This window comes from Salvelinus fontinalis, unplaced genomic scaffold (genome assembly GCF_029448725.1).
Source record: "Salvelinus fontinalis isolate EN_2023a unplaced genomic scaffold, ASM2944872v1 scaffold_0294, whole genome shotgun sequence".
In the NCBI taxonomy this organism is placed as follows: Eukaryota; Metazoa; Chordata; class Actinopteri; order Salmoniformes; family Salmonidae; genus Salvelinus; species Salvelinus fontinalis.
In genome coordinates, this window is record NW_026600503.1 from 197,338 (window position 1) to 221,398 (window position 24,061).

Genomic DNA, 24,061 nt, shown 5'->3' on the forward strand with positions numbered 1-24,061 from the left:
TATCATCACCACCTATATACTCTGTAGATGTATCATCACCATCTATATACTCTGTAGATGTATCATAACCATCTATAGTCTCTGTAGATGTATCATCACCACCTATAGACTCTGTAGATGTATCATCACCACCGATAGTCTCTGTAGATGTATCATCACCACCTATAGACTCTGTAGATGTATCATCACCACCGATAGTCTCTGTAGATGTATCATCACCACCTATATACTCTGTAGATGTATCATCACCACCTATAGACTCTGTAGATGTATCATCACCACCTATAGTCTCTGTAGATGTATCATCACCACCTATATACTCTGTAGATGTATCATCACCACCTATAGACTCTGTAGATGTATCATCACCACCTATAGTCTCTGTAGATGTATCATCACCACCTATAGACTCTGTAGATGTATCATCACCACCTATAGACTCTGTAGATGTATCATCACCACCGATAGTCTCTGTAGATGTATCATCACCACCTATATACTCTGTAGATGTATCATCACCACCTATAGACTCTGTAGATGTATCATCACCACCTATAGTCTCTGTAGATGTATCATCACCACCTATATACTCTGTAGATGTATCATCACCACCTATAGACTCTGTAGATGTATCATCACCACCTATAGTCTCTGTAGATGTATCATCACCACCTATAGACTCTGTAGATGTATCATCACCACCTATAGACTCTGTAGATGTATCATCACCACCGATAGTCTCTGTAGATGTATCATCACCACCTATAGACTCTGTAGATGTATCATCACCATCTATAGACTCTGTAGATGTATCATCACCACCTATAGACTCTGTAGATATATCATCACCATCTATAGACTCTGTAGATGTATCATCACCACCTATAGACTCTGTAGATGTATCATCACCACCTATAGACTCTGTAGATGTATCATCACCACCTATAGACTCTGTAGATATATCATCACCTATAGACTCTGTAGATGTATCATCACCATCTATAGACTCTGTAGATGTATCATCACCACCTATATACTCTGTAGATGTATCATCACCATCTATAAACTCTGTACATGTATCATCACCATCTATAGACTCTGTAGATGTATCATCACCACCTATAGACTCTGTAGATATATCATCACCTATAGACTCTGTAGATGTATCATCACCATCTATAGTCTCTGTAGATGTATCATCACCACCTATAGACTCTGTAGATGTATCATCACCATCTATAGACTCTGTAGATGTATCATCACCATCTATAGACTCTGTAGATGTATCATCACATGCATCTATAGCCTCTGTAGATGTATCATCACCATCTGTAGACTCTGTAGATGTATCATCACCATCTGTAGTCTCTGTAGATGTATCATCACCACCTATATTCTCTGTAGATGTATCATCACCATCTGTAGACTCTGTAGATGTATCATCACCATCTGTAGTCTCTGTAGATGTATCGTCACCACCTATAGCCTCTGTAGATGTATCATCACCATCTGTAGACTCTGTAGATGTATCATCACCATCTGTAGTCTCTGTAGATGTATCATCACCACCTATATTCTCTGTAGATGTATCATCACCATCTGTAGACTCTGTAGATGTATCATCACCATCTGTAGTCTCTGTAGATGTATCGTCACCACCTATAGTCTCTGTAGATGTATCATCACCACCTATATTCTCTGTAGATGTATCATCACCATCTGTAGACTCTGTAGATGTATCATCACCATCTGTAGTCTCTGTAGATGTATCATCACCACCTATAGACTCTGTAGATGTATCATCACCATCTATAGTCTCTGTAGATGTATCATCACCACCTATAGACTCTGTAGATGTATCATCACCATCTGTAGACTCTGTAGATGTATCATCACCATCTATAGTCTCTGTAGATGTATCATCACCATCTGTAGTCTCTGTAGATGTATCATCACCATCTATAGACTCTGTAGATGTATCATCACCATCTATAGTCTCTGTAGATGTATCATCACCATCTATAGACTCTGTAGATGTATCATCACCACCTATAGACTCTGTAGATGTATCATCACCACCTATAGACTCTGTAGATGTATCATCACCACCTATAGACTCTGTAGATGTATCATCACCATCTATAGACTCTGTAGATGTATCATCACCATCTATAGACTCTGTAGATCATTACTAGTAGTAAGCCAGTCCCCTGTTTTACAGTATTACTAGTAGTAAGCCAGTCCCCTGTTTTACAGTATTACTAGTAGTAAGCCAGTCCTCTGTACTACAGTATTACTAGTAGTAAGCCAGTCCCTGTACTACAGTATTACTAGTAGTAAGCCAGTCCCTGCACTACAGTATTACTAGTAATAAGAAGTCCTCTGTACTACAGTATCACTAGTAGTAAGAAGTCCCCTGTACTACAGTATTACTAGTAGTAAGAACTCCCCTGTACTACAGTATTACTAGTAATAAGCCAGTCCCCTGTACTACAGTATTACTTTTAGTAAGCCAGTCTCCTGTACTACAGTATTACTAGTAGTAAGCCAGTCCCCTGTACTACAGTATTACTAGTAATAAGAAGTCCCGTGTACTACAGTATCACCAGTAGTAAGCCAGTCCTCTGTACTACAGTATTACTAGTAGTAAGAACTCCCCTGTACTACAGTATTACTAGTAATAAGCCAGTCCCCTGTACTACAGTATTACTAGTAGTAAGCCAGTCTCCTGTACTACAGTATTACTAGTAGTAAGCCAGTCCCCTGTACTACAGTATTACTAGTAATAAGAAGTCCCGTGTACTACAGTATCACCAGTAGTAAGCCAGTCCTCTGTACTACAGTATTACTAGTAGTAGGCCAGTTCCCTGTACTACAGTATTACTAGTAGTAAGCCAGTCCCCTGTACTACAGTATTACTAGTAGTAAGCCAGTCTCCTGTACTACAGTATTACTAGTAGTAAGCCAGTTCCCTGTACTACAGTATTACTAGTAGTAGGCCAGTTCCCTGTACTACAGTATTACTAGTAGTAGGCCAGTCCCTGCACTACAGTATTACTAGTAGTAGGCCAGTCCCCTGTACTACAGTATTACTAGTAGTAGGCCAGTCCCCTGTACTACAGTATTACTAGTAGTAGGCCAGTTCCCTGTACTACAGTATTACTAGTAGTAGGCCAGTTCCCTGTACTACAGTATTACTAGTAGTAGGCCAGTTCCCTGTACTAGAGTATTACTAGTAGTAAGCCAGTCTCCTGTACTACAGTATTACTAGTAGTAGGCCAGTTCCCTGTACTACAGTATTACTAGTAGTAGGCCAGTTCCCTGTACTAGAGTATTACTAGTAGTAAGCCAGTCCCTGCACTACAGTATTACTAGTAGTACTCCATGTCATTCTGCTCTTCACAGTAGCACTACTAGCAGCACTGTCTGTGCCAGTAGTAGAAGTAGGTTTTCTGATGTTAAGTAAACCTCATGACATCTCCCCTAGCTGCCAGTAACCCTAACCTATGTGTCCTCTCTACCCTAGCTGCCAGTAACCCTAACTCATGTGTTCCTCTCTCCCCTAGTTGCCAGTAACCCTAACCCATGTGTTCCTCTCTCCCCTAGCTGCCAGTAACCCTAACCCATGTGTTCCTCTCTCCCCTAGATGCCAGTAACCCTAACCCATGTGTTCCTCTCTCCCCTAGCTGCCAGTAACCCTAACCCATGTGTTCCTCTCTCCCCTAGATGACAGTAACCCGACCTCGTGTGTTCCTCTCTCCCCTAGCTGCCAGTAACCCTAACCCATGTGTTTCTCTCTCCCCTAGCTGCCAGTAACCCTAAATCATGTGTTCCTCTCTCCCCTAGCTGCCAGTAACCCTAACCCATGTGTTCCTCTCTCCCCTAGCTGCCAGTAACCCTAACCCATGTGTTCCTCTCTCCCCTAGCTGCCAGTAACCCTAACCCATGTGTTCCTCTCTCCCCTAGCTGCTAGTTACCTTAACCCATGTGTTCTTCTCTCCCCTAGATGCCAGTAACCCTAACTCATGTGTTCCTCTCTCCCCTAGCTGCCAGTAACCCTAACCCATGTGTTCCTCTCTCCCCTAGCTGCCAGTAACCCTAACCCATGTGTTCCTCTCTCCCCTAGATGCCAGTAACCCTAACCCATGTGTTCCTCTCTCCTCTAGCTGCCAGTAACCCTAACTCATGTGTTCCTCTCTCCCCTAATTGCCAGTAACCCTAACCCATGTGTTCCTCTCTCCCCTAGCTGCCAGTAACCCTACCCCATGTGTTCTCTCTCCCCTAGCTAATAGTAACCCTAACCCATATGTTACTCTCTCCCCTAGCTGCCAGTAACCCTAACCCATGTGTTCCTCTCTCTCCTAGCTGCCAGTGCCCATTCGGCTGGAAGGGAGCACTCTGCTCTGAGACCGTGTCTGTGTGCGACACTGAACACCGCCCCCCTCCATTGTGTGCCCGTGGTTCCACCTGCGTACCCCTTCCAGACGGATACACCTGCCTCTGCCCCTTGGGTACCGGCGGACTGCACTGTCAGCAAGGTCAGAATACTGACCAAACACTAACCAAATACTATTAGGTCAGAATACTGACCAAACACTAACCAAATACTATCAGGTCAGAATACTGACCAAACACTAACCAAATACTATCAGGTCAGAATACTGACCAAACACTAACCAAATACTATTAGGTCAGAATACTAACCGAACACTAACCAAATACTATTAGGTCAAAATAATAACCAACCAACCCAACCAGTTTGTTCCAAAAAAATATGAAAAAGAAAGCGATTAACCTCTCTGTTAATACCTCCATTAAACTCTCTGTTAAGCTCTCTGTTAAACTCTCCGTTAAGCTCTCTGTTAAGGCTTCTGTTAACCTCTCTTAAACGCTCTGTTAACTTCTCTGTTAACCTTTCTGTTAAACTCCCTGTTAACCTCTCTGTAAACCTCTCCATTAAACTCTCTGTTAACCTCTCCGTTAAACTCTCCGTTAAGCTCTCTGTTAAGCCTTCTGTTAACCTCTCTGTTAACCTCTCTGTTAACCTTTCTGTTAAACTCTCCGTAAAACACTGATGGTCTATTGAGACCAAAACGTTGGTATAAATTTTTTCCCCATTATCCTATAGTATCCATTTACATGGTTTAAAATGTAATTACATCAAATTAATAGATCTCAGTCCCTCTCATATAACCATTTTCCTTTCTGCTTTGATTGATAGCTTGACACAAAGAAATATATACAGTACCAGTCAAAAGTTTGGACAAACCTACCCATTAAAGGGTTTTTCTTTATTTTTACTATTTTCTACATTGTAGAATAATAGTGAAGACATCAAAACTATGAAATAACACATATGGAATTATGTAGTAACCAAAAAAGTTTTAAACAAATCAAAATATATTTTAGATTTTAAATTCTTCAAAGTAGCCACCCTTTGCCTTGATGACTTTGGACACTCTTGTAATTCTCTCAACCAGCTTCATGAGGTAGTCACCTGGAATGCATTTCAATTAGCAGGTGTGCCTTGTTAAAAGTTAATTTGTGGAATTTATTTCCTTCTTAATGTGTTTGAGCCAATCAGCTGTGTTGTGACAAGGTAGGGGTGTTATACAGAATATAGCCCTATTTGGTAAAAGGCCGAGTCCATATTATGGCAAGAACAGCTCAAATAACCAAAGAGAAACGACAGTCCATTATTACTTTGACTGACCTTCAAGTCTTAGTCTGGAAAATGTCAAGAACTTTGAAAGTTTCTTTAAGTGCAGTCCTAAAAACCATCAAGCGTTATGATGAAACTGGCTCTCATGAGGACCGCCACAGGAAGACCCAGTTACCTCTGCTGCAGAGGATACGTTCATTAGAGATACCAGCCCCAGAAATTGCAGCCCAAATAAAGGCTTCACAGAGTTCAAGTAACAGACACATCTCAACATCAACTGTTCAGAGGAGACTGAGTGAATCAGGCCTTCATGGTCGAATTGCTGCATAGAAACCACTACTAAAGGACACCAATAAGAAGAAGAGACTTGCTTGGGCCAAGAAACACGAGCAATGGACATTAGACCGGTGGAAATCTGTCCTTTGATCTGATGATTCCAAATTGGAGATTTTTGGTTTCAACCGCCGTGTCTTTGTGAGATGCAGAGTAGTTGAATGGATGATCTCCGCATGTGTGGTTCCCACCGGGAAGCATGGAGGAGGAGGTGTGATGGTGTATTTGTATTTATTATGGATCCCCATTAACTGTTACCAAAGTAGCAGCTACTCTTCCTGGGGTCCCGCAAAATTAAGGCAGTTTATACAATTTTAAAAACATTATAATACATTCACAGATTTCACAACACACTATGTGCCCTCAGGCCCCTACTCCACCACTACCACATATCTACAGTACTAAATCAATGTCTATGTATGTTATCGTGTGTGTGTGTTTGTATGTGTCTGTGCCTTTGTTTGTGTTACTTCACAGTCCCGCTGTTCCATAAGGTGTTTTTTATCTGTTTTTTAAATCTAATTTTACTGCTGCGTCAGTTACTTGATGTGGAATAGAGTTCCATGTAGTCATGGCTCTATGTAGTACTGTGTGCCTCCCATAGTCTGTTCTGGACTTGGGAACTGTGAAGAGACCTCTTGTGGCATGTCTTGTGGGGTATGCATGGGTGTGCGAGCTGTGTGCCAGTAGTTTAGACAGAGCTCGGTGCATTCAACATGTCAATAACTCTCATAAATAAAAGTAGTGATGACGTCAATCTCTCCTCCACTTTCAGCCAGGAGAGATTGACATAGATATTATTAATATTAGCTCTCTGTGTACATCCAAGGGCCAGCCGTGCTGCCCTCTTCTGAGCCAATTGCAATTGCAAAACTAGGGCTTGTAGTACCTGCCTTGTTGATAGTGTTGTTAAGAAGGCAGACCATCGCTTTATTATAGACAGACTTCTCCCAATCTTAGTTACTACTGCATACTGCATCAATATGTTTTGACCATGACAGTTTACGATCTAGTGTTATTCCAAGCAGTTTAGTCATCTCAACTTGCTCAATTTCCACACAATTTATTACAAGATTTAGTTGAGGTTTAGGGTTTAGTGAGTGTTTTGTTCCAAATACAATGCTTTTAGTTTTAGAAATATTTAGGGCTAACTTATTCCTTGCCACCCACTCTGAAACTAACTGCAACTCTTTGTTGAGTGTTGCAGTCATTTCAGTCAGTGTAGTAGCTGACGTGTGTAGTGTCGAGTCATTCGCATACATAGACACTGGCTTTACTCAGTCAGTGGCATGTCGTTAGTAAAAATTGAAAAAAGCAAGGGGCCTAAACAGCTACCCTGGGGAATTCCTGATTCTAACTGGATTATATTTGAGAGGCTTCCATTAAAGAACACCCTCTGTGTTCTGTTAGACAAGTAACTCTTTATCCACATTATAGCAGGGGGTGTAAAGCCATAACTGTCACGTTCCTGACCTATTTATGTTAGTTTTTGTGTGTTAGTTGGTCAGGACGTGAGGTTGGGTGGGCATTCTATGTTATCTGTTTCTATGTTGGTTTTGGTTTGCCTGGTATGGCTCTTGATTAGAGGCAGGTGGTTTGCGTTTGCCTCTAATTAAGAGTCATATTTAGGTAGGGCATTCTCACTGTTTGTTTGTGGGTGATTGTCTCTTGTGTCAGTATGTTTGTTCGTACCAAACTGGACTGTAGCGTTTGTTTGTTTCGTTTTCGTTTCGATGTCGTCTGTTTCCTGTACGTAAGTTTATGTTTAGTTATATAAGTTTATGTTCAGGTTTCGTCAACGTCGTTTTCTTGTTTTGTAGTTTGAAAGTGTTTTGTTTCGTTTCGTGTTGCCATCTTATTGCATAATAAAGATGGCTTATTTCCCAAAGCCTGCGTTTTGGTCTTCAGATCCCTCTCTCCTCACCTCATCCGAGGATGAGGAGAGCGTCACCCGTTACAGAATCACCCACCAAGCTAAGACCAAGCGGCAAAGGGAAACTAAACGGAGTAAGGGACAGGAGAGAAAGGATTTCTGGACATGGGAGCAAATAATGAATGGAGAAGGTCCCTGGGCTAAGGCAGGAGAAAATCGCCGTCCCAAAGCTGAGCTGGAGGCACGGAGGAGAGCAGAGGCTACCGGGGAGAGGAACCGGAGCTATGAGGGAACGCGTCTGGCACGGAAGCCAAAAAAGCCCGTGAGTAATTCCCAAAAATTTCTTGGGGGGGGGCTAGGAGATAGTGGGCCAAGGGCAGGTAGGAGACCTGCGCCCACTTCCCAGGCTTACCGTGGAGAGCGGGAGTACGGGCAGGCGCCGTGTTACGCAGTAGAGCGCACGGTGTCTCCTGTACGAGTGCATAGCCCAGTGCGGGTTATTCCACCTCCCCGCACTGGGAGGGCTAGATTGGGCATTGAGCCAGGTGTCATGAGGCCGGCTCAACGCGTCTGGTCTCCAGTGCGTCTCCTCGGGCCGGCATACATGGCACCTGCCTTACGCATGGTTTCCCCGGTTCGCCTACATAGGCCGGTGCGGGTTATTCCACCTCCCCGCACTGGTCGGGCAACCGGGAGCATTCAACCAGGTAAGGTTGGGCAGGTTCAATGCTCAAGAGTGCCAGTACGCCTCCACGGTCCGGTATTTCCGGCACCACCTCCCCGCCCCAGCCTAGTACCTACAGTGTATACACTACGCACTAGGCTACCAGTGCGTATCCTGAGCCCTGTTCCTCCTCCACGCACTCTCCCTGTAGTGCGTGTATCTAGCCCGGTGCCTCCAGTTCCGGCCCCACGCACTAAGCTACCAGTGCGTCTCCAGAGCCCTGTACACACTGTATATTCTCCCCCTACTAATCCTGATGTGCTTGTCCTCAGCCCGGCGTCACCAGTGCCGGTACCACGCATCAGGGATAGAGTAGGCTTTGAGAATACAGTGTGCCCTGTCCCTGCTCCCCGCACTAGTAGGAAGGTGCTTGTCATTAGCACGGTGCCTCCAGTTCTGGCACCACGCACCAGGTCTACAGTGCGCCATATCCGGCCAGAGCCATCCGTCTCCCCAGCGCCATCTGAGCCATCCGTCTCCCCAGCGCCATCTGAGCCATCCGTCTCCCCAGCGCCATCTGAGCCATCCGTCTCCCCAGCGCCATCTGAGCCATCCGTCTCCCCAGCGCCGTCTGAGCCATCCGTCTGCCAGGAGCCTGCAAAGCCGCCCGTCTGCCATGAGCCTGCAAAGCCGCCCGTCTGCCATGAGCCTACAGAGCCGTCAGCCAGACAGGAGCCGCTAGAGCCATCAGTCAGACAGGAGCCGCTAGAGCCGTCAGCCAGACAGGATCTGCCAGAGCCGCCAACCAGACAGGATCTGCCAGAGCCGCCAACCAGACAGGATCTGCCAGAGCCGCCAGCGAGCCATGAGCAGCCAGAGCCGTCAGAGCGCCATGAGCAGCCAGAGCCGTCAGAGCGCCATGAGCAGCCAGAGCCGTCAGAGCGCCATGAGCAGCCAGAGCCGTCAGCCTGCCATGAGCGTCGAGAGCCGTCAGCCTGCCATGAGCGTCGAGAGCCGTCAGCCTGCCATGAGCGTCGAGAGCCGTCAGCCTGCCATGAGCGTCGAGAGCCGTCAGCCTGCCATGAGCGTCGAGAGCCGTCAGCCTGCCATGAGCGTCGAGAGCCGTCAGCCAGCCATGAGCATCGAGATTCGTCAGTCAGCCATGAGCTGTCCTTCAGCCTGAAAAGGCTGGATACCCAGAACTGCCCATCAGTCCAGAGCTGTCTCTCTGTCCGGAGCTGCCTTTCAGTCCGGAGTTGCCCCTCTATCCTAATCTCCCTCTCTATCTTCATCTATCTCTATATTCTTATCTATCCCTCTTTCTTGATTTATCTCTCTGTCCCGGTGTTGTCCCTATTAGATATGTTGTTAAGGGAATTTTGTGGGGGTCAAAAGAGGGTGGACATTCTTGGAGGGAGGAAGTTAGGATGGATTATGGTGGGGTGGGAACCGCGCCGCGAGCCTGAACCCCCACCGTGGTTAAATGCCCACCCAGACCCTCCCCTAGACTTTGTGCTGGTGCGTCCGGAGTTCGCACCTTGTGGGGGGGGTACTGTCACGTTCCTGACCTATTTATGTTAGTTTTTGTGTGTTAGTTGGTCAGGACGTGAGGTTGGGTGGGCATTCTATGTTATCTGTTTCTATGTTGGTTTTGGTTTGCCTGGTATGGCTCTTGATTAGAGGCAGGTGGTTTGCGTTTGCCTCTAATTAAGAGTCATATTTAGGTAGGGCATTCTCACTGTTTGTTTGTGGGTGATTGTCTCTTGTGTCAGTATGTTTGTTCGTACCACACTGGACTGTAGCGTTTGTTTGTTTCGTTTTCGTTTCGATGTCGTCTGTTTCCTGTACGTAAGTTTATGTTTAGTTATATAAGTTTATGTTCAGGTTTCGTCAACGTCGTTTTCTTGTTTTGTAGTTTGAAAGTGTTTTGTTTCGTGTTGCCATCTTATTGTATAATAAAGATGGCTTATTTCCCAAAGCCTGCGTTTTGGTCTTCAGATCCCTCTCTCCTCACCTCATCCGAGGATGAGGAGAGCGTCACCCGTTACAATAACACATACGTTTTTCCAGCAGCAGACTATGATCGATAATGTCAAAAGCTGCACTGAAGTCTAACAAGACAGCCTACACAATCATTTTATCACCAATTTCTCTCAGTCAATCATCAGTAATTTGTGTAAGTGCTGTGCTTGTTGAGTGTCCTTCCCTATAAGCATGCTGAAATTATGTTGTCAATTTGTTTACTGTAAAATTGCATTGTATCTGGTCAAACACCATTTAAAAAAAAGTTTACTAAGGGTTGGTAACAGGCTGATTGGTCGGCTATTTGCGTCAGTTAAGGGGGTTTTACTATTCTTGGGTAGCGGAATGACTTCCCTCCAGGCCTGAGGGCACACGCTCTCTAGTAGGCTTAAATTGAAGATGTGGCAATATCGTCTGCTATTATTCTCAGTCATTTTCCATCCAGATTGTCAACCCCGGTGGCTTGTCATTGTTGATAGACAACAATCATTTTTTCACCTCTTCCACACTGACTTTACGGAGTTCAAATGTACAATTCTTGTCTTTCATAATTTGGTCCAATATACTTGGATGTGTAGTGTCAGTGTTTGTTGCTGGCATGTCATCCCTAAGTTTGCTTACCAATGAAAAAGTCATTAAAGTCGTTTGCAATATCAGTGGGCTTTGTGATGAATGTGCCATCTGAATCAATGTATTAAGGAGCCGAGTTGGCTTTTATTCCCAAAATGTAATTTAAGGTGCCCCAAAGCTTTTTACTATCATTCTTTATATAATTTATCTTTGTTTCATAGTGTAGTTTCTTTTTCTTTTTATTTCATTTAGTCACATGATTTCTTAATTTGCAGTATGTTTTACCTTTTTCCTAATCTCTTTTGGCTAACCATACCATTTTTCAATTCCTCATCAATCCAAGGGGATTTAACAGTTTTTACAGTCATTTTCTTAATGGGTGCATGCTTATTAGTAACTGGAATAAGTAGTTTCATAAATGCATCAAGTGCAGCGTTGGGTTGCTCCTCATTACACCACAAACCAGCAAATATTCTTTACATCATCAACATATGAATCACTACAAAACTTTGTGTATGACCTCTTATACACTATGTTAGGCCCAGCCTTTGGAACTTTGGTTTTCCTAGATATGGCTATTATATTCTGATCACTACAGCCGATGGATTTGGATACTGCTTTAAAGCACATTTCTGCAGCATTAGTAAATATGTGATCAATACATGTTGATGATTTCATTCCTGTGCTGTTTGTAACTACCCTGGTAGGTTGACTGACAACCTGATCCAGGTTGTAGGCACTGGTTACAGTTTGAAGTTTTTTCCTGAGTGGGCAGCTTGATGATAGCCAGTCAATATTTAAATCACCTAGAAAATATACTTCTCTGTTGATATCGCATACGTTATCAAGCATTTCACACATATTATCCATATAATGACTGTTAGCACTTGGTGGTCTATAGCAGCTTCCCACAAGAATGGGCTTCAGGTGAGGCAGATGAATTTGTAGCCATATTACTTCAACAGTGGAAGAAATATAAAAAGTAGGTGGGCGTGGGTTCCTCAGTAGCTTATGTAGGTTTGCTACTTGCTTGCTAAGAGTAGCTACTTCGCTCCTGTAGTCCTCCACAAGCAAGCAGTTGCTACATTGAAAGTCAGCGCGGTCCACATTGTCCCGGAACAATCCAAAGTAAACACAGCTCCTGCAACACTGGAAACCTTTAATAGCGGCCTCCATTTGAGACCTTTTTTTTGAGGCCACTGAGTGTGGGGGTGCTTTGCTGCTGGCGCTGTCTGTGATTTATTTAGAATTCAAGGCACACTTAACCAGCATGGCTACCACAGCATTCTGCAGCAATTCGCCATCCCACCTGGTATGCGCTTTGGGACTACCATTCGTTTTTTTCACAGGACAATGACCCAACACACCTCCAGGCTGTGTAAGGGCTATTTGACCAAGAAGGAGTGATGGAGTGCTGCATCAGATGATCTGGCCTCCACAATCACCCGACCTCAACCCAATTGAGATGGTTTGGGATGAGTTGGACCGCAGAGTGAAGGAAAAGCAGCCAACAAGTGCTCAGCATATGTGGGAACTCCTTCAAAACTGTTGGAAAAGCATTCCTCATGAAGCTGGTTGAGAGAATGCCAAGAGTGTGCAAAGCTATCATTAAGGCAAAGGGTGGCTACTTTGAATATATTTTGATTTGTTTAACACTTTGTTGGTTACTACATGATTCCATATGTGTTATTTCAAAGTTTTGATGTCTTCACTATTATTCTACAATGTAGAAAATGGGTAGGTGTGTCCAGACTTTTGACTGGTACTGTATATTTTTTACATTAATCCAGCAGATACTATAGCTGCAGGCCTGCTCCCAGACTGGCAGTCAGAGCAGCGCATCAGTGGTTATATCCCAGCCTGGCAGTCAGAGCAGCGCATCAGTGGTTATATTAATGAGATTTCAATCAAATTCAGTCAGTCAATAAAGCTCTCTGGTACAAATTGCCAAGGAACATTGGGCTCTGGGGTGAGCTCATTTAAATGAATCCATATTCAGTACACTGTGACCTGTGACCTGTTAGAACTGGCTGGGCCAATAGGTTCAATTAGAGAATGACATTGCATAATAGCCTACTGTGACTATAGCTCTCTGTCTCTTACAGCCGGTACCAATTCCCTCCCTACTCCTTCCCCTTGGCCCTAACCCTTCCCCTTGGCCATACTCCTTCCCCTTGGCCCTAACCCTTCCCCTTGGCCATACTCCTTCCCTTTGGCCCTAACCCTTCCCCTTGGCCATACTCCTTCCCTTTGGCCCTAACCCTTCCCCCTACTCCTTCACCGTCCCCCTACTCCTTCCCCATGGCCATACTCCTTCCCCTTGGCCCTACTCCTTCCCCATGGTCCTACTCCTTCCCCTTGGCCCTACTCCTTCCCCAGGGCCCTACTCCTTCCCCCTGACCTTACTCCGTCCCTTGGCCCTACTCCTTCCCCTTGGCCCTACTCCTTCCCCATGGCCCTACTCCTTCCCCATGGCCCTACTCCTTCCCCTTGGCCCTACTCCTTCCCCTTGGCCCTACTCCTTTCCCATGGCCCTACTCCTTCCCCTTGGCCCTACTCCTTCCCCTTGGCCCTACTCCTTCCCCATGGCCCTACTCCTTCCCCTTGGCCCTACTCCTTCCCCTTGGCCCTACTCCTTCCCTTTGGCCTTACTCTTTCCCCTTGGCCCTAACCCTTCCCCCTACTCCTCCCCCCTACTCCTTCCCCATGGCCCTACTCCTTCCCCTTGGCCCTACTCCTTCCCCTTGACCCTACTCCTTCCCCTTGTCCCTCCTTCTTCCCCTTGGCCCTACTCCTTTCCCATGGCCCTACTCCTTCCCCTTGGCCCTACTCCTTCCCCTTGGCCCTACTCCTTTCCCATGGCCCTACTCCTTCCCCTTGGCCCTACTCCTTCCCCTTGGCCCTACTCCTTCCCCATGGCCCTACTCCTTCCCCTTGGCCCTACTCCTTCCCCTTGACCCTACTCCTTTCCCATGGCCTTACTCCTTCCCCATGGCCCTACTCCTTCCCCATGGCCCTACTCCTTCCCCTTGGCCCTACTCCTTCCCCTTGGCCCTACTCCTTCCCTTTGGCCTTACTCTTTCCCCTTGGCCCTAACCCTTCCCCCTACTCCTCCCCCCTACTCCTTCCCCATGGCCCTACTCCTTCCCCTTGGCCCTACTCCTTCCCCTTGACCCTACTCCTTCCCCTTGTCCCTCCTTCTTCCCCTTGGCCCTACTCCTTCCCCTTGGCCCTACTCCTTCCCCTTGGCCCTACTCCTTCCCCATGGCCCTACTCCTTCCCCTTGGCCCTACTCCTTCCCCATGGCCCTTCCCCTTGGCCCTACTACTCGGCCCTACTACTTCTTCCCCTTGGCCCTACTCCTTCCCCTTGGCCCTACTCCTTCCCCATGGCCCTACTCCTTTCCCTTGGCCCTACTCCTTTCCCATGGCCCTACTCCTTCCCCATGGCCCTATTCCTCCCCCTTGGCCCTACTCCTTCAATGTTTCCAGATCTGAAGGGTCTCATGAAGCTTCTCTATGGTGCATATGTTCTTTTGACTCGTCACATACGCTGCTGTTTATTATCTATCCTGTTGCCTAGTCACTTTATCCTATTGCCTTGTCACCGGTTACCTATCTACCCCCGCAAATGGACTACTGGTACTGGTACCCCATGTTTATAGCCAAGTTATCATTACTCAGTACTGGTACCCCATGTATATAGCCAAGTTATCATTACTCAGTACTGGTACCCCATGTTTATAGCCAAGTTATCATTACTCAGTACTGGTACCCCATGTTTATAGCCAAGTTATCATTACTCAGTACTGGTACCCCTTGTAAATAGACAAGTTATCATTACTTAGTACTGGTACCCCTTGTAAATAGCCAAGTTATCATTACTCAGTACTGGTACCCCATGTTTATAGCCAAGTTATCATTACTCAGTACTGGTACCCCATGTTTATAGCCAAGTTATCATTACTCAGTACTGGTACCCCTTGTAAATAGACAAGTTATCATTACTCAGTACTGGTACCCCTTGTAAATAGCCAAGTTATCATTACTCAGTACTGGTACCCCATGTTTATAGCCAAGTTATCATTACTCAGTACTGGTACCCCATGTTTATAGCCAAGTTATCATTACTCAGTACTGGTACCCCTTGTTTATAGAGAAGTTATCATTACTTAGTACTGGTACCCCTTGTTTATAGACAAGTTATCATTACTCAGTACTGGTACCCCTTGTTTATAGACAAGTTATCATTACTCAGTACTGGTACCCCTTGTATATAGCCAAGTTATCATTACTCAGTACTGGTACCCCTTATTTATAGAGAAGTTATCATTACTCAGTACTGGTACCCCTTGTTTATAGCCAAGTTATCATTACTCAGTACTGGTACCCCATGTATATAGCCAAGTTATCATTACTCAGTACTGGTACCACATGTATATAGACAAGTTATTGTTACTCATTGTGGATTTATTCCTTGTGTTATTATTTTTCTATTATTTCTCTCTGTATTGTTGGGAAGGGCCCGTTAGCATTTCACTGTTAGTCCACCTGTTGTTTACGAAGCAGGTGACAAATAAAATTTGATTTGACTTTAGAGATATACAAACATTGAAGATCTGCAAATATCAGTAATTACATTATTGCCGCGCACCTGCAACAAGAAAACTCAGATGTGAGAGGGATTTTATTAAAAAATGGTAGATCTGAAAATATTGAAGGATTAGGGCCAACGGAAGGAAAGTTAATGTTTATTGTCATGAGTCTTGTCCTGGGGCAGAACTGAACGATTTCCACTAGATAGGCCAGCTGCAAAGTCAAAATTGGCTATATTATAAAAACTTAAATTTGCTTTTTGGTCTATGGTTAGGCATTAGGGTTAGCAGTATGATTAAGGAGAAAGAGATGGAGATAGAGGTGGGAGGAGAGACAGAGAGAGGGATCTGAGGAGAGACAGAGAGAGGGATAGAGGAGAGACAGAGAGAGGGACAGAGGGGGGAGGAGAGACAGAGAGAGGGATAGAGGGGGAGGAGAGACAGAGAGAGGGATAGAGGGGGAGGAGAGACAGACAGGGGGAGGAGAGACAGAGAGAGGGACCGAAGGGGGAGGAGATACAGAGAGAGGGATAGAGGGGGGAGGAGAGACAGAGAGAGGGACAGAGGGGGAGGAGAGACAGAGAGAGGGATAGAAGGGGAGGAGAGACAGACAGAGGGGGAGGAGAGACAGAGAAAGGGACAGAGGGGGGAGGAGATACAGAGAAAGTGACAAAGGGGGGAGGAGATACAGAGAGAGGGGGGAGGAGAGAGAAGGAATGAACAGACAGACAGACAGAAAGCAAAGTAGGGACAGAGGGACAGAGGGGGGAGGAGATACAGAGAGAGGGGGGAGGAGAGATAGAGGGGGGAGGAGAGACAGACAGAGGGATAGAGGGGGGTGGAGAGACAGACAGAGGGAGAGACAGAGAGAGGAACAGAGGGGGAGGAGATACAGAGAGAGGGGGAGGAGACACAGAAGGGGGAGGAGACACAGAAGGGGGAGGAGAGACAGACAGAGGGACAGAGGAGGGAGGAGAGACAGAAGGTGGAGGAGAGACAGACAGAGGGATAAAGAGAAAAATAAGCCGTCGTGTGAGAGAAAGAGATGAAAATAAATGTCACAGCTCAATGTGTCCCACTATCTCCAAGCTTACCGCATTTTATTTAACCTTTATTTAACTAGGCAAGTCAGTTAACCCGATGACGCTGGGCCAATTGTGCGCCGCCCTATGGGACTCCCAATCACAGCCGGTAGTGATACAGCCTGGCTATGTTTTATGATAATGTTATTACGCAAAACACAGGGCTCTATGTATTACTGTAGTAGGACTACTGTATACAAAACACAGGGCTCTATGTATTACTGTAGTAGACCTACTGTATACAAAACACAGGGCTCTATGTATTACTGTAGTAGACCTACTGTATACAAAACACAGGGCTCTATGTATTACTGTAGTAGGACTACTGTATACAAAACACAGGGCTCTATGTATTACTGTAGTAGACCTACTGTATACAAAACACAGGGCTCTATGTATTACTGTAGTAGACCTACTGTATACAAAACACAGGGCTCTATGTATTACTGTAGTAGACCTACTGTATACAAAACACAGGGCTCTATGTATTACTGTAGTAGACCTACTGTATACAAAACACAGGGCTCTATGTATTACTGTAGTAGACCTACTGTATACAAAACACAGGGCTCTATGTATTACTGTAGTAGGCCTACTGTATACAAAACACAGGGCTCTATGTATTACTGTAGTAGGCCTACTGTATACAAAACACAGGGCTCTATGTATTACTGTAGTAGGCCTACTGTATACAAAACACAGGGCTCTATGTATTACTATAGGAGACCTACTGTATACAAAACACAGGGCTCTATGTATTACTGTAGTAGGCCTACTGTATACAAAACACAGGGCTCTATGTATTACTGTAGTAGACCTACTGTATACAAAACACAGGGCTCTATGTATTGCTGTAGTAGGACTAGTGTATACAACACACAGGGCTCTATGTATTACTGTAGTAGACCTACTGTATACAAAACACAGGGCTCTATGTATTGCTGTAGTAGGCCACTGTATACAAAACACAGGGCTCTATGTGTTACTGTAGTAGACCTACTGTATACAAAACACAGGGCTCTATGTATTACTGTAGTAGGCCTACTGTATACAAAACACAGGGCTCTATGTATTACTATAGGAGACCTACTGTATACAAAACACAGGGCTCTATGTATTACTGTAGTAGGCCTACTGTATACAAAACACAGGGCTCTATGTATTACTGTAGTAGACCTACTGTATACAAAACACAGGGCTCTATGTATTGCTGTAGTAGGACTAGTGTATACAACACACAGGGCTCTATGTATTACTGTAGTAGACCTACTGTATACAAAACACAGGGCTCTATGTATTGCTGTAGTAGGCCTACTGTATACAAAACACAGGGCTCTATGTGTTACTGTAGTAGACCTACTGTATACAAAACACAGGGCTCTATGTATTACTGTAGTAGGCCTACTGTATACAAAACACAGGGCTCTATGTATTACTATAGGAGACCTACTGTATACAAAACACAGGGCTCTATGTATTACTGTAGTAGACCTACTGTATACAAAACACAGGGCTCTATGTATTATTGTAGTAGGCCTACTGTATACAAAACACAGGGCTCTATGTATTACTGTAGTAGACCTACTGTATACAAAACACAGGGCTCTATGTATTACTGTAGTAGACCTACTGTATACAAAACACAGGGCTCTATGTATTACTGTAGTAGGACTACTGTATACAAAACACAGGGCTCTATGTATTACTGTAGTAGGACTACTGTATACAACATGTTCTCATTTTCAATCTGATAGAACAGGAGTTTGAGAATATACAGATAAATTCGATAACATTGCTTCTACCTAATTTCTTATGACAACAATGAGAATTACACTACAACTTTGAACAAACCTTATAGATTTCCCTTTTACTCTGGTTCTTCTTGATGTTATGAAGATAAACCTTCATGGTAACATTAGTTATGTTTGTTACATTCGTAATGTTTTGTATTCTGTTCTTGTAATGAAAGTACTTTCAGAACCAAATGAACAAGAAAAAATATTCTAAAAGTATTTTATACATTTTTTATGAGGTTTCTATTTCTCCCATTCTTGTTTTTTTCAGCCATGGCCATCAGTGACCCGTTCTTCAGCGGTAACCAGTCATCCTGGATGTCTTTCCCTCCAGTCAGCATCAGACACAGGACAGACCTCAGGCTGCAGTTCCAGACTCTGTCACCAGAGGGCATCCTCTTCTACACAGCACAGCACCTCAGTGCCCGGGCCGGTAGGAACAACCATTCTATCCCTCTGCTCTGTTTTCATGTCATTTGTGGTTTATAGAAACGTGCTAATAATATAAATACATCCAGAATGACAACAACATTAATGACCATCGTATCCCTCTGTCCCTCTGTGGTCATGTCATCCACAGGAGACTTCTTCTGTGTGTCCCTGACATCAGGGTTGGTCCAACTGCGTTACAACCTGGGTTCTGGAACCAACGTGTTACAGTCCACTAACAGAGTGGACATCAGCGGAGGGACCTGGCACACGGTACCATGTCAAATCAAATCACATTTTATTTGTCACATGCTCCGAATATAACAGGTGTAGATCTTACAGTGAAATGCTTACTTACAAGCCCTTAACCAACAATGCAGCTGTAAGCGAAAAAAGTCACAATAGCACAATTGGTTAGGTGGCCGTATAACAGCAGCCATCTCCTCCTGCCCCATTATGTTCTTACACCTGTACAGAACAGACCGGAACATTCCAGCTGCGTTTGTGCTGAAAACACATCAGATATTTACAGGATCTGGCTAAATAATTAGAAAACACACACACGCAATTCATATTTTCTGTTAAGGTTTGATGTTTTTAATCATTCCAGGTGAGGACAGGCAGGACGGGCCACCAGGGGTTCCTGGTTCTGGACGGGCTGGAGGTGAAGCAGAACGACACCGAGGGAGGGATGTCCACTCTGGACGTGGCCACGGACCTCTTCGTCGGCGGGGTCTCCGACCTGAGCTCCATCTCTACGTTCTCCGTGGAGAACGAGCCTGTGGGTTTTACCGGAGGCGTGAGAGAGCTCGTCTTAAACGGACACGACTTTGACCTGACGGAGACAGGGGCCCTGGGAGGGGCCAACGTGGGCGACTGGGACGGGACGGCGTGCGGGTACAAGGTGTGCCAGAACGGCGGCCTCTGTACTGCGTTGAGCGGCGCCGATTCTGACTCGTTTATGTGCACCTGCCCTCCTCGGTGGACGGGTCCTGTGTGTAACCAGTCGGTGTATTGTGTCAATAACCTGTGTCAACATGAGTCATTGTGTTTCTCTGATCTTGTGACTGGCTCATACGACTGTTTCTGTCCTCTCGGGTGGGAGGGGAGGTACTGCGATAAGCAGGTAGGCCTATCCATGACCACTCTGAAGTTCGTTGGGAAATCATATCTGAAATACAGGGATCCTAAATTCAACACAAGAAATCTGAGGTACACGCAGGTTGCGTTTAACTTTACAGCAAGCGGGAACGAAGGGTTGATTCTGTGGATGGGAAGAGCGGAGCACGATGACGACGACTACCTTGCTGTCGGGCTTCAGGAGGGGCACCTCAAAATCGCAGTCAACCTCGGAGAGAGGCTCTCCCTCCCGCTCACCTTCAGAAACGTCACGTTGTGTTGCAACAAATGGCATTACTTATCTCTCTCTCTGAACAGTACCCTTATTCAGGTGTTCCTGGGTGACCAGAGGGTCCTTTTCGAAGACGTGGACCCCTTCGAGCGTTACGTTGCCATGAATTACGGGGGTCTGTTGTACTTGGGAGGGTTCGAGTTGCACAGGAACATCTCAACAGTGACGTCTGGGCTGTTTACCAAAGGGTTTGTGGGAGATCTTAAAGATGTGCGTTTGTATCAGGACCCCAGACAACTACAGTTCCTGCAAAACAGCAAAGGATTTAATGTTCACAAAAGTAATGAGTAGTTCTGTAACTTGTGAAAATAGGTGATTAATGTGTTGTGATACCAAGAAATTCATAGAATTGGTTTCTAGAATGTAATAATTTAAGTTCTTTATACACTATTTGTTTGGCAATCCAAGTTGTATTCATTATGGAAGAAAACAGAGAGGACAACTTCCTGGAATTGTTAATAAGCGTTTGTGTTGTTTTAAATCCATTGTGTGCCCTGATGAACACAACTCTGTTGAAACTGCCAACTCCTCAGTAGATGGTTTATACCCTGAGTATTCCAAACATTAAGAACACCTTCCTAATATAGAGTTGCTCCCCTCCCTTTAACCCTCAGAACAGCCTCAATTCTTTGAGGCATGGACTCTACAAGGTGTCGAAAGCATTCCACAGGGATGCTGGCCCATGATTCCCACAGTTGTGTCAAGTGGCTGGATGTCCTTTGGCTGGTGGACCATTTTTGATACACACAGGAAACTGTTGAGCATGATAACCCCAGCAGCATTGCAGTTCTTGACACACTCAAACTGACACCTGCTACACCATTCAAAGGCACAAATCTTTAGTCTTGCCTATTCATCCTCAATGGCCCACACAATCCATGTCTCAAATAATGTCTCCTACACTGATTGAAGAGAAACTCAATAAGGGATCATAGCTTTCACCTGGTCAGTCTATGTCATGGAAAGAGCAGGTGTTCTTAATGTTTTGTGAAATATAGTTTTCATAATATACATTCCTCTTCTCAACAATAAGATCACCTTTATTACCAGCTGTACATGAACACAGTGCAGAAGGCACACTTGATTTCAGAATGTACATGACAAGCCAAAATGTACATAGACAATATTTGTCGATAGAAAAAAAACAATTTCTGTATAGCAATTTAAAAAAATAAAATGCAAAAAACAAAATAAGAGAAGCTGCTTTAATTAAAATGTTGTTGTTTTCTGCTACTCAAATGGTTAGTTTCTCTCCGCTGTATTAAATTCATGTCATACTGTTGAAGTGACCAGAACTTTCCCTCCATCTCTACTCCAACAGCCTGTTATTTTGTGTTTCATGCTATAGAAAACATTCAAAGAATAGTTCAGCGATTTTACATATTAAGATTTGTTTCTTTACGCTGAAAACAATCTATGGACAAGGGGAGCGACTACAATCCACACTAAGTATTAGCAACATTAGCGGTTTGGGATCATTTCCCTGTCTAAGTCAATCTAGCATGTGTTAACATGCCCAAATCATTGCTGCCTCCTTATCCATAGACTGCTTTTAAAAGGTATGGAAACATATGTGAAATCATTGAGCTATTCCTTTAACCACTTGTTGTGATCCATATCAGAGCACATAATGCTCAGTGCACCAAGTCACCATGTGACACGCAGAATACAGAAATATACAGTAAAATTAACACTTAAAAAAACAGGAGATTTTCAAAAGGTGAAATATCACCTCAAAGCCTTAACGGTTGGTTTTTAAGAAAGCAGATCTCAGAATGTGTTAATAATCCTACTGAAAGTGTTGACCTCTACTGTATTTTAAAAATAACATATAAAAAGGGACAATGCCACTAAAACTGTTGTAGGGTAGACCATCTCAGGGTGGGGTAGTACAAAAGAAAACTCATGAGTGACTGTCTTTGGAACTTCTCCTCGATTTCTCATAATCAGAGTCTCTCCTGCTGTGTTTGTGACGGTTCCCGTGGTCACCGTCGCTGTGGTGACGTTCTTTCCTCCTCTCGCTGTGACCGTGGCGCTGGTCTTTAGAGTGGTGCCGGCTCCCTCTGTGGTGAGAAGAAGAGTCTTTACTCCGGTCTCTCTCTCTGCTCCGGCTTCTGTCACCTTTCTTTCCCCTCTCTTGGCTGTGGTTCCGGCTCTTCTCTCCGTGACGGGACTCACTGTGGTGCCGGTGCCTCCCGTACTGGTCCCTGTCCTCCTTCTTGTGGCCCGACCCGGGCTGCCTGTCCCAGGGGTCACTGTACAGAAGCCTCTCTGCTGCCCCCTTCTGGTCCTCTTTGGCAGCGGCGGATGGGGGCGGGTTCAGGTTGGGATTGGACGACTCAGCGGAGGCAAACCTCTGAGGGTCACCACCGTAAGCTAACGGTAGCCCCCCGGGGAAAGAGTTGGGAGATGTGGGTCCTGGACCAGGTTGAGCCCACTGTGTTATTCCAGCATGATTCTGCATCTGTGGGTCGTGAGGTGGCGGGTACATCATGGGTGGTGGGGGGCCAGTAGGGTAGCTGAAGTTGGTGGGTAGCTGGGGCGGGTGCTGGAAATGTGGCGGTGCGGTGTTACCGAAGGGGGGGACAGGTGGTGCTGGCTGGTACTGGAAGTCTACAGGAGGTCCTCCAGGCTGGAGGGGGATGGGACCATAGGGACCAACCTGTAGTGGGCCATGGTTTGGAGGTGGGGGGCGTCTGTAGTCTGTCTGGTGGTGGTGGGAGGGGTATCCGTGTTGAGCTGCCATAGGACGATACTTCCTGGTGGTCAGAACAGGAACAGGTTGGGGGTGACCCTGTGATCCTGCTGATTGGACAGCAGTTGGTTCTTCAGTCATATTGGAATACGCAGAGCTTTTCTTCAGGATTCCACTCGGAAGGGGTTTTGGTGTGGGGACGCTTTCCTCGACAGAAGCGTTGGAGATGGCTGTAGGAGACAAGAGAGTAGGTGTCTCCTCTTCTTTGGATTTGTCCTTTTCGCACAACGCCGAATCTCCTTTGTTTAAGGAGCCGTCTGTGTTAGGATCCGTGGAGAGGCTGGCCAGGAACGACTCTGTCGAGACGTCTGGAGGTTTGTCTTTCAGAGAGACCGACGGGCCACGGTAAGCCACACCCTCTTCTTTCGCCAACGCGTTGTTGTTTGCGGTAGATGTTTCAGCCAAGCTGGAAGACACAGGTTCCTCTGCTTTGACCGGTTTGGGTTCCCTCTTCTTGATGACAAAACCAGTCTGTCTGTGAGCACCAGCGCTGGGACTCTTAATGGTGGTGGAGCTTCCTGGAGTGGTTGCTGCTCCTCCGTCAGCCTTGGAGGTCTGTGGAGCCGAGGGCTCTCGACCATCATCACCCAGCAGTGGAGGGTTACCTGAGGAAGGAAGGAGCAAGCCGAAACGTAAGGTGTGGTTCAAAGACATGTTGCTATTATGAGTTCAAAGAAAAACAAACAAAGCTTCAAATTGCAAATGGTGTTCAAGTGAACACAGGCCTTTTATGTTTACCTGAGAAGTCTGGCAGGGGCAGAAGCTCCCCGCCCCAACTACGCAACACCCCCGGAAGGAAACGTAGTGGTTGGTACCCCTCTTCAGTATCTTCACCTTCAGCTTTCTCAGAGATGTCTGTACTAGACTGTTCTG

General features: G+C 45.4%; 2 protein-coding genes across 2 annotated transcripts in view; one reads left to right on the forward strand and one right to left on the reverse strand.

The window, feature by feature from the left end:
* LOC129845398 (protein eyes shut homolog) overlaps positions 1 to 20,765 on the forward strand; it is a 201,992-nt gene extending 181,227 nt beyond the window's left edge. Inside the window, exons 12-15 of the mRNA XM_055913310.1 lie at positions 4,366 to 4,538; positions 18,865 to 19,026; positions 19,174 to 19,295; positions 19,633 to 20,765. Of these exons, the coding sequence (XP_055769285.1) occupies positions 4,366 to 4,538; positions 18,865 to 19,026; positions 19,174 to 19,295; positions 19,633 to 20,724 (1,549 nt within the window). The 3' untranslated portion in view covers positions 20,725 to 20,765. The remainder of the gene's footprint in view (positions 1 to 4,365; positions 4,539 to 18,864; positions 19,027 to 19,173; positions 19,296 to 19,632) is intronic.
* A 687-nt stretch (positions 20,766 to 21,452) lies between these two features.
* On the reverse strand, positions 21,453 to 24,055 carry LOC129845399 (basic proline-rich protein-like). The gene is made up of 2 exons (XM_055913312.1): positions 23,927 to 24,055; positions 21,453 to 23,793 (listed from the first exon to the last, which is right to left on the reverse strand). Exon 2 carries the CDS (start codon positions 23,267 to 23,269, stop codon positions 22,337 to 22,339), a length of 933 nt encoding a protein of 310 aa, XP_055769287.1. The 5' UTR covers positions 23,270 to 23,793; positions 23,927 to 24,055; the 3' UTR covers positions 21,453 to 22,336.
* Positions 24,056 to 24,061: the final 6 nt, after the last annotated feature.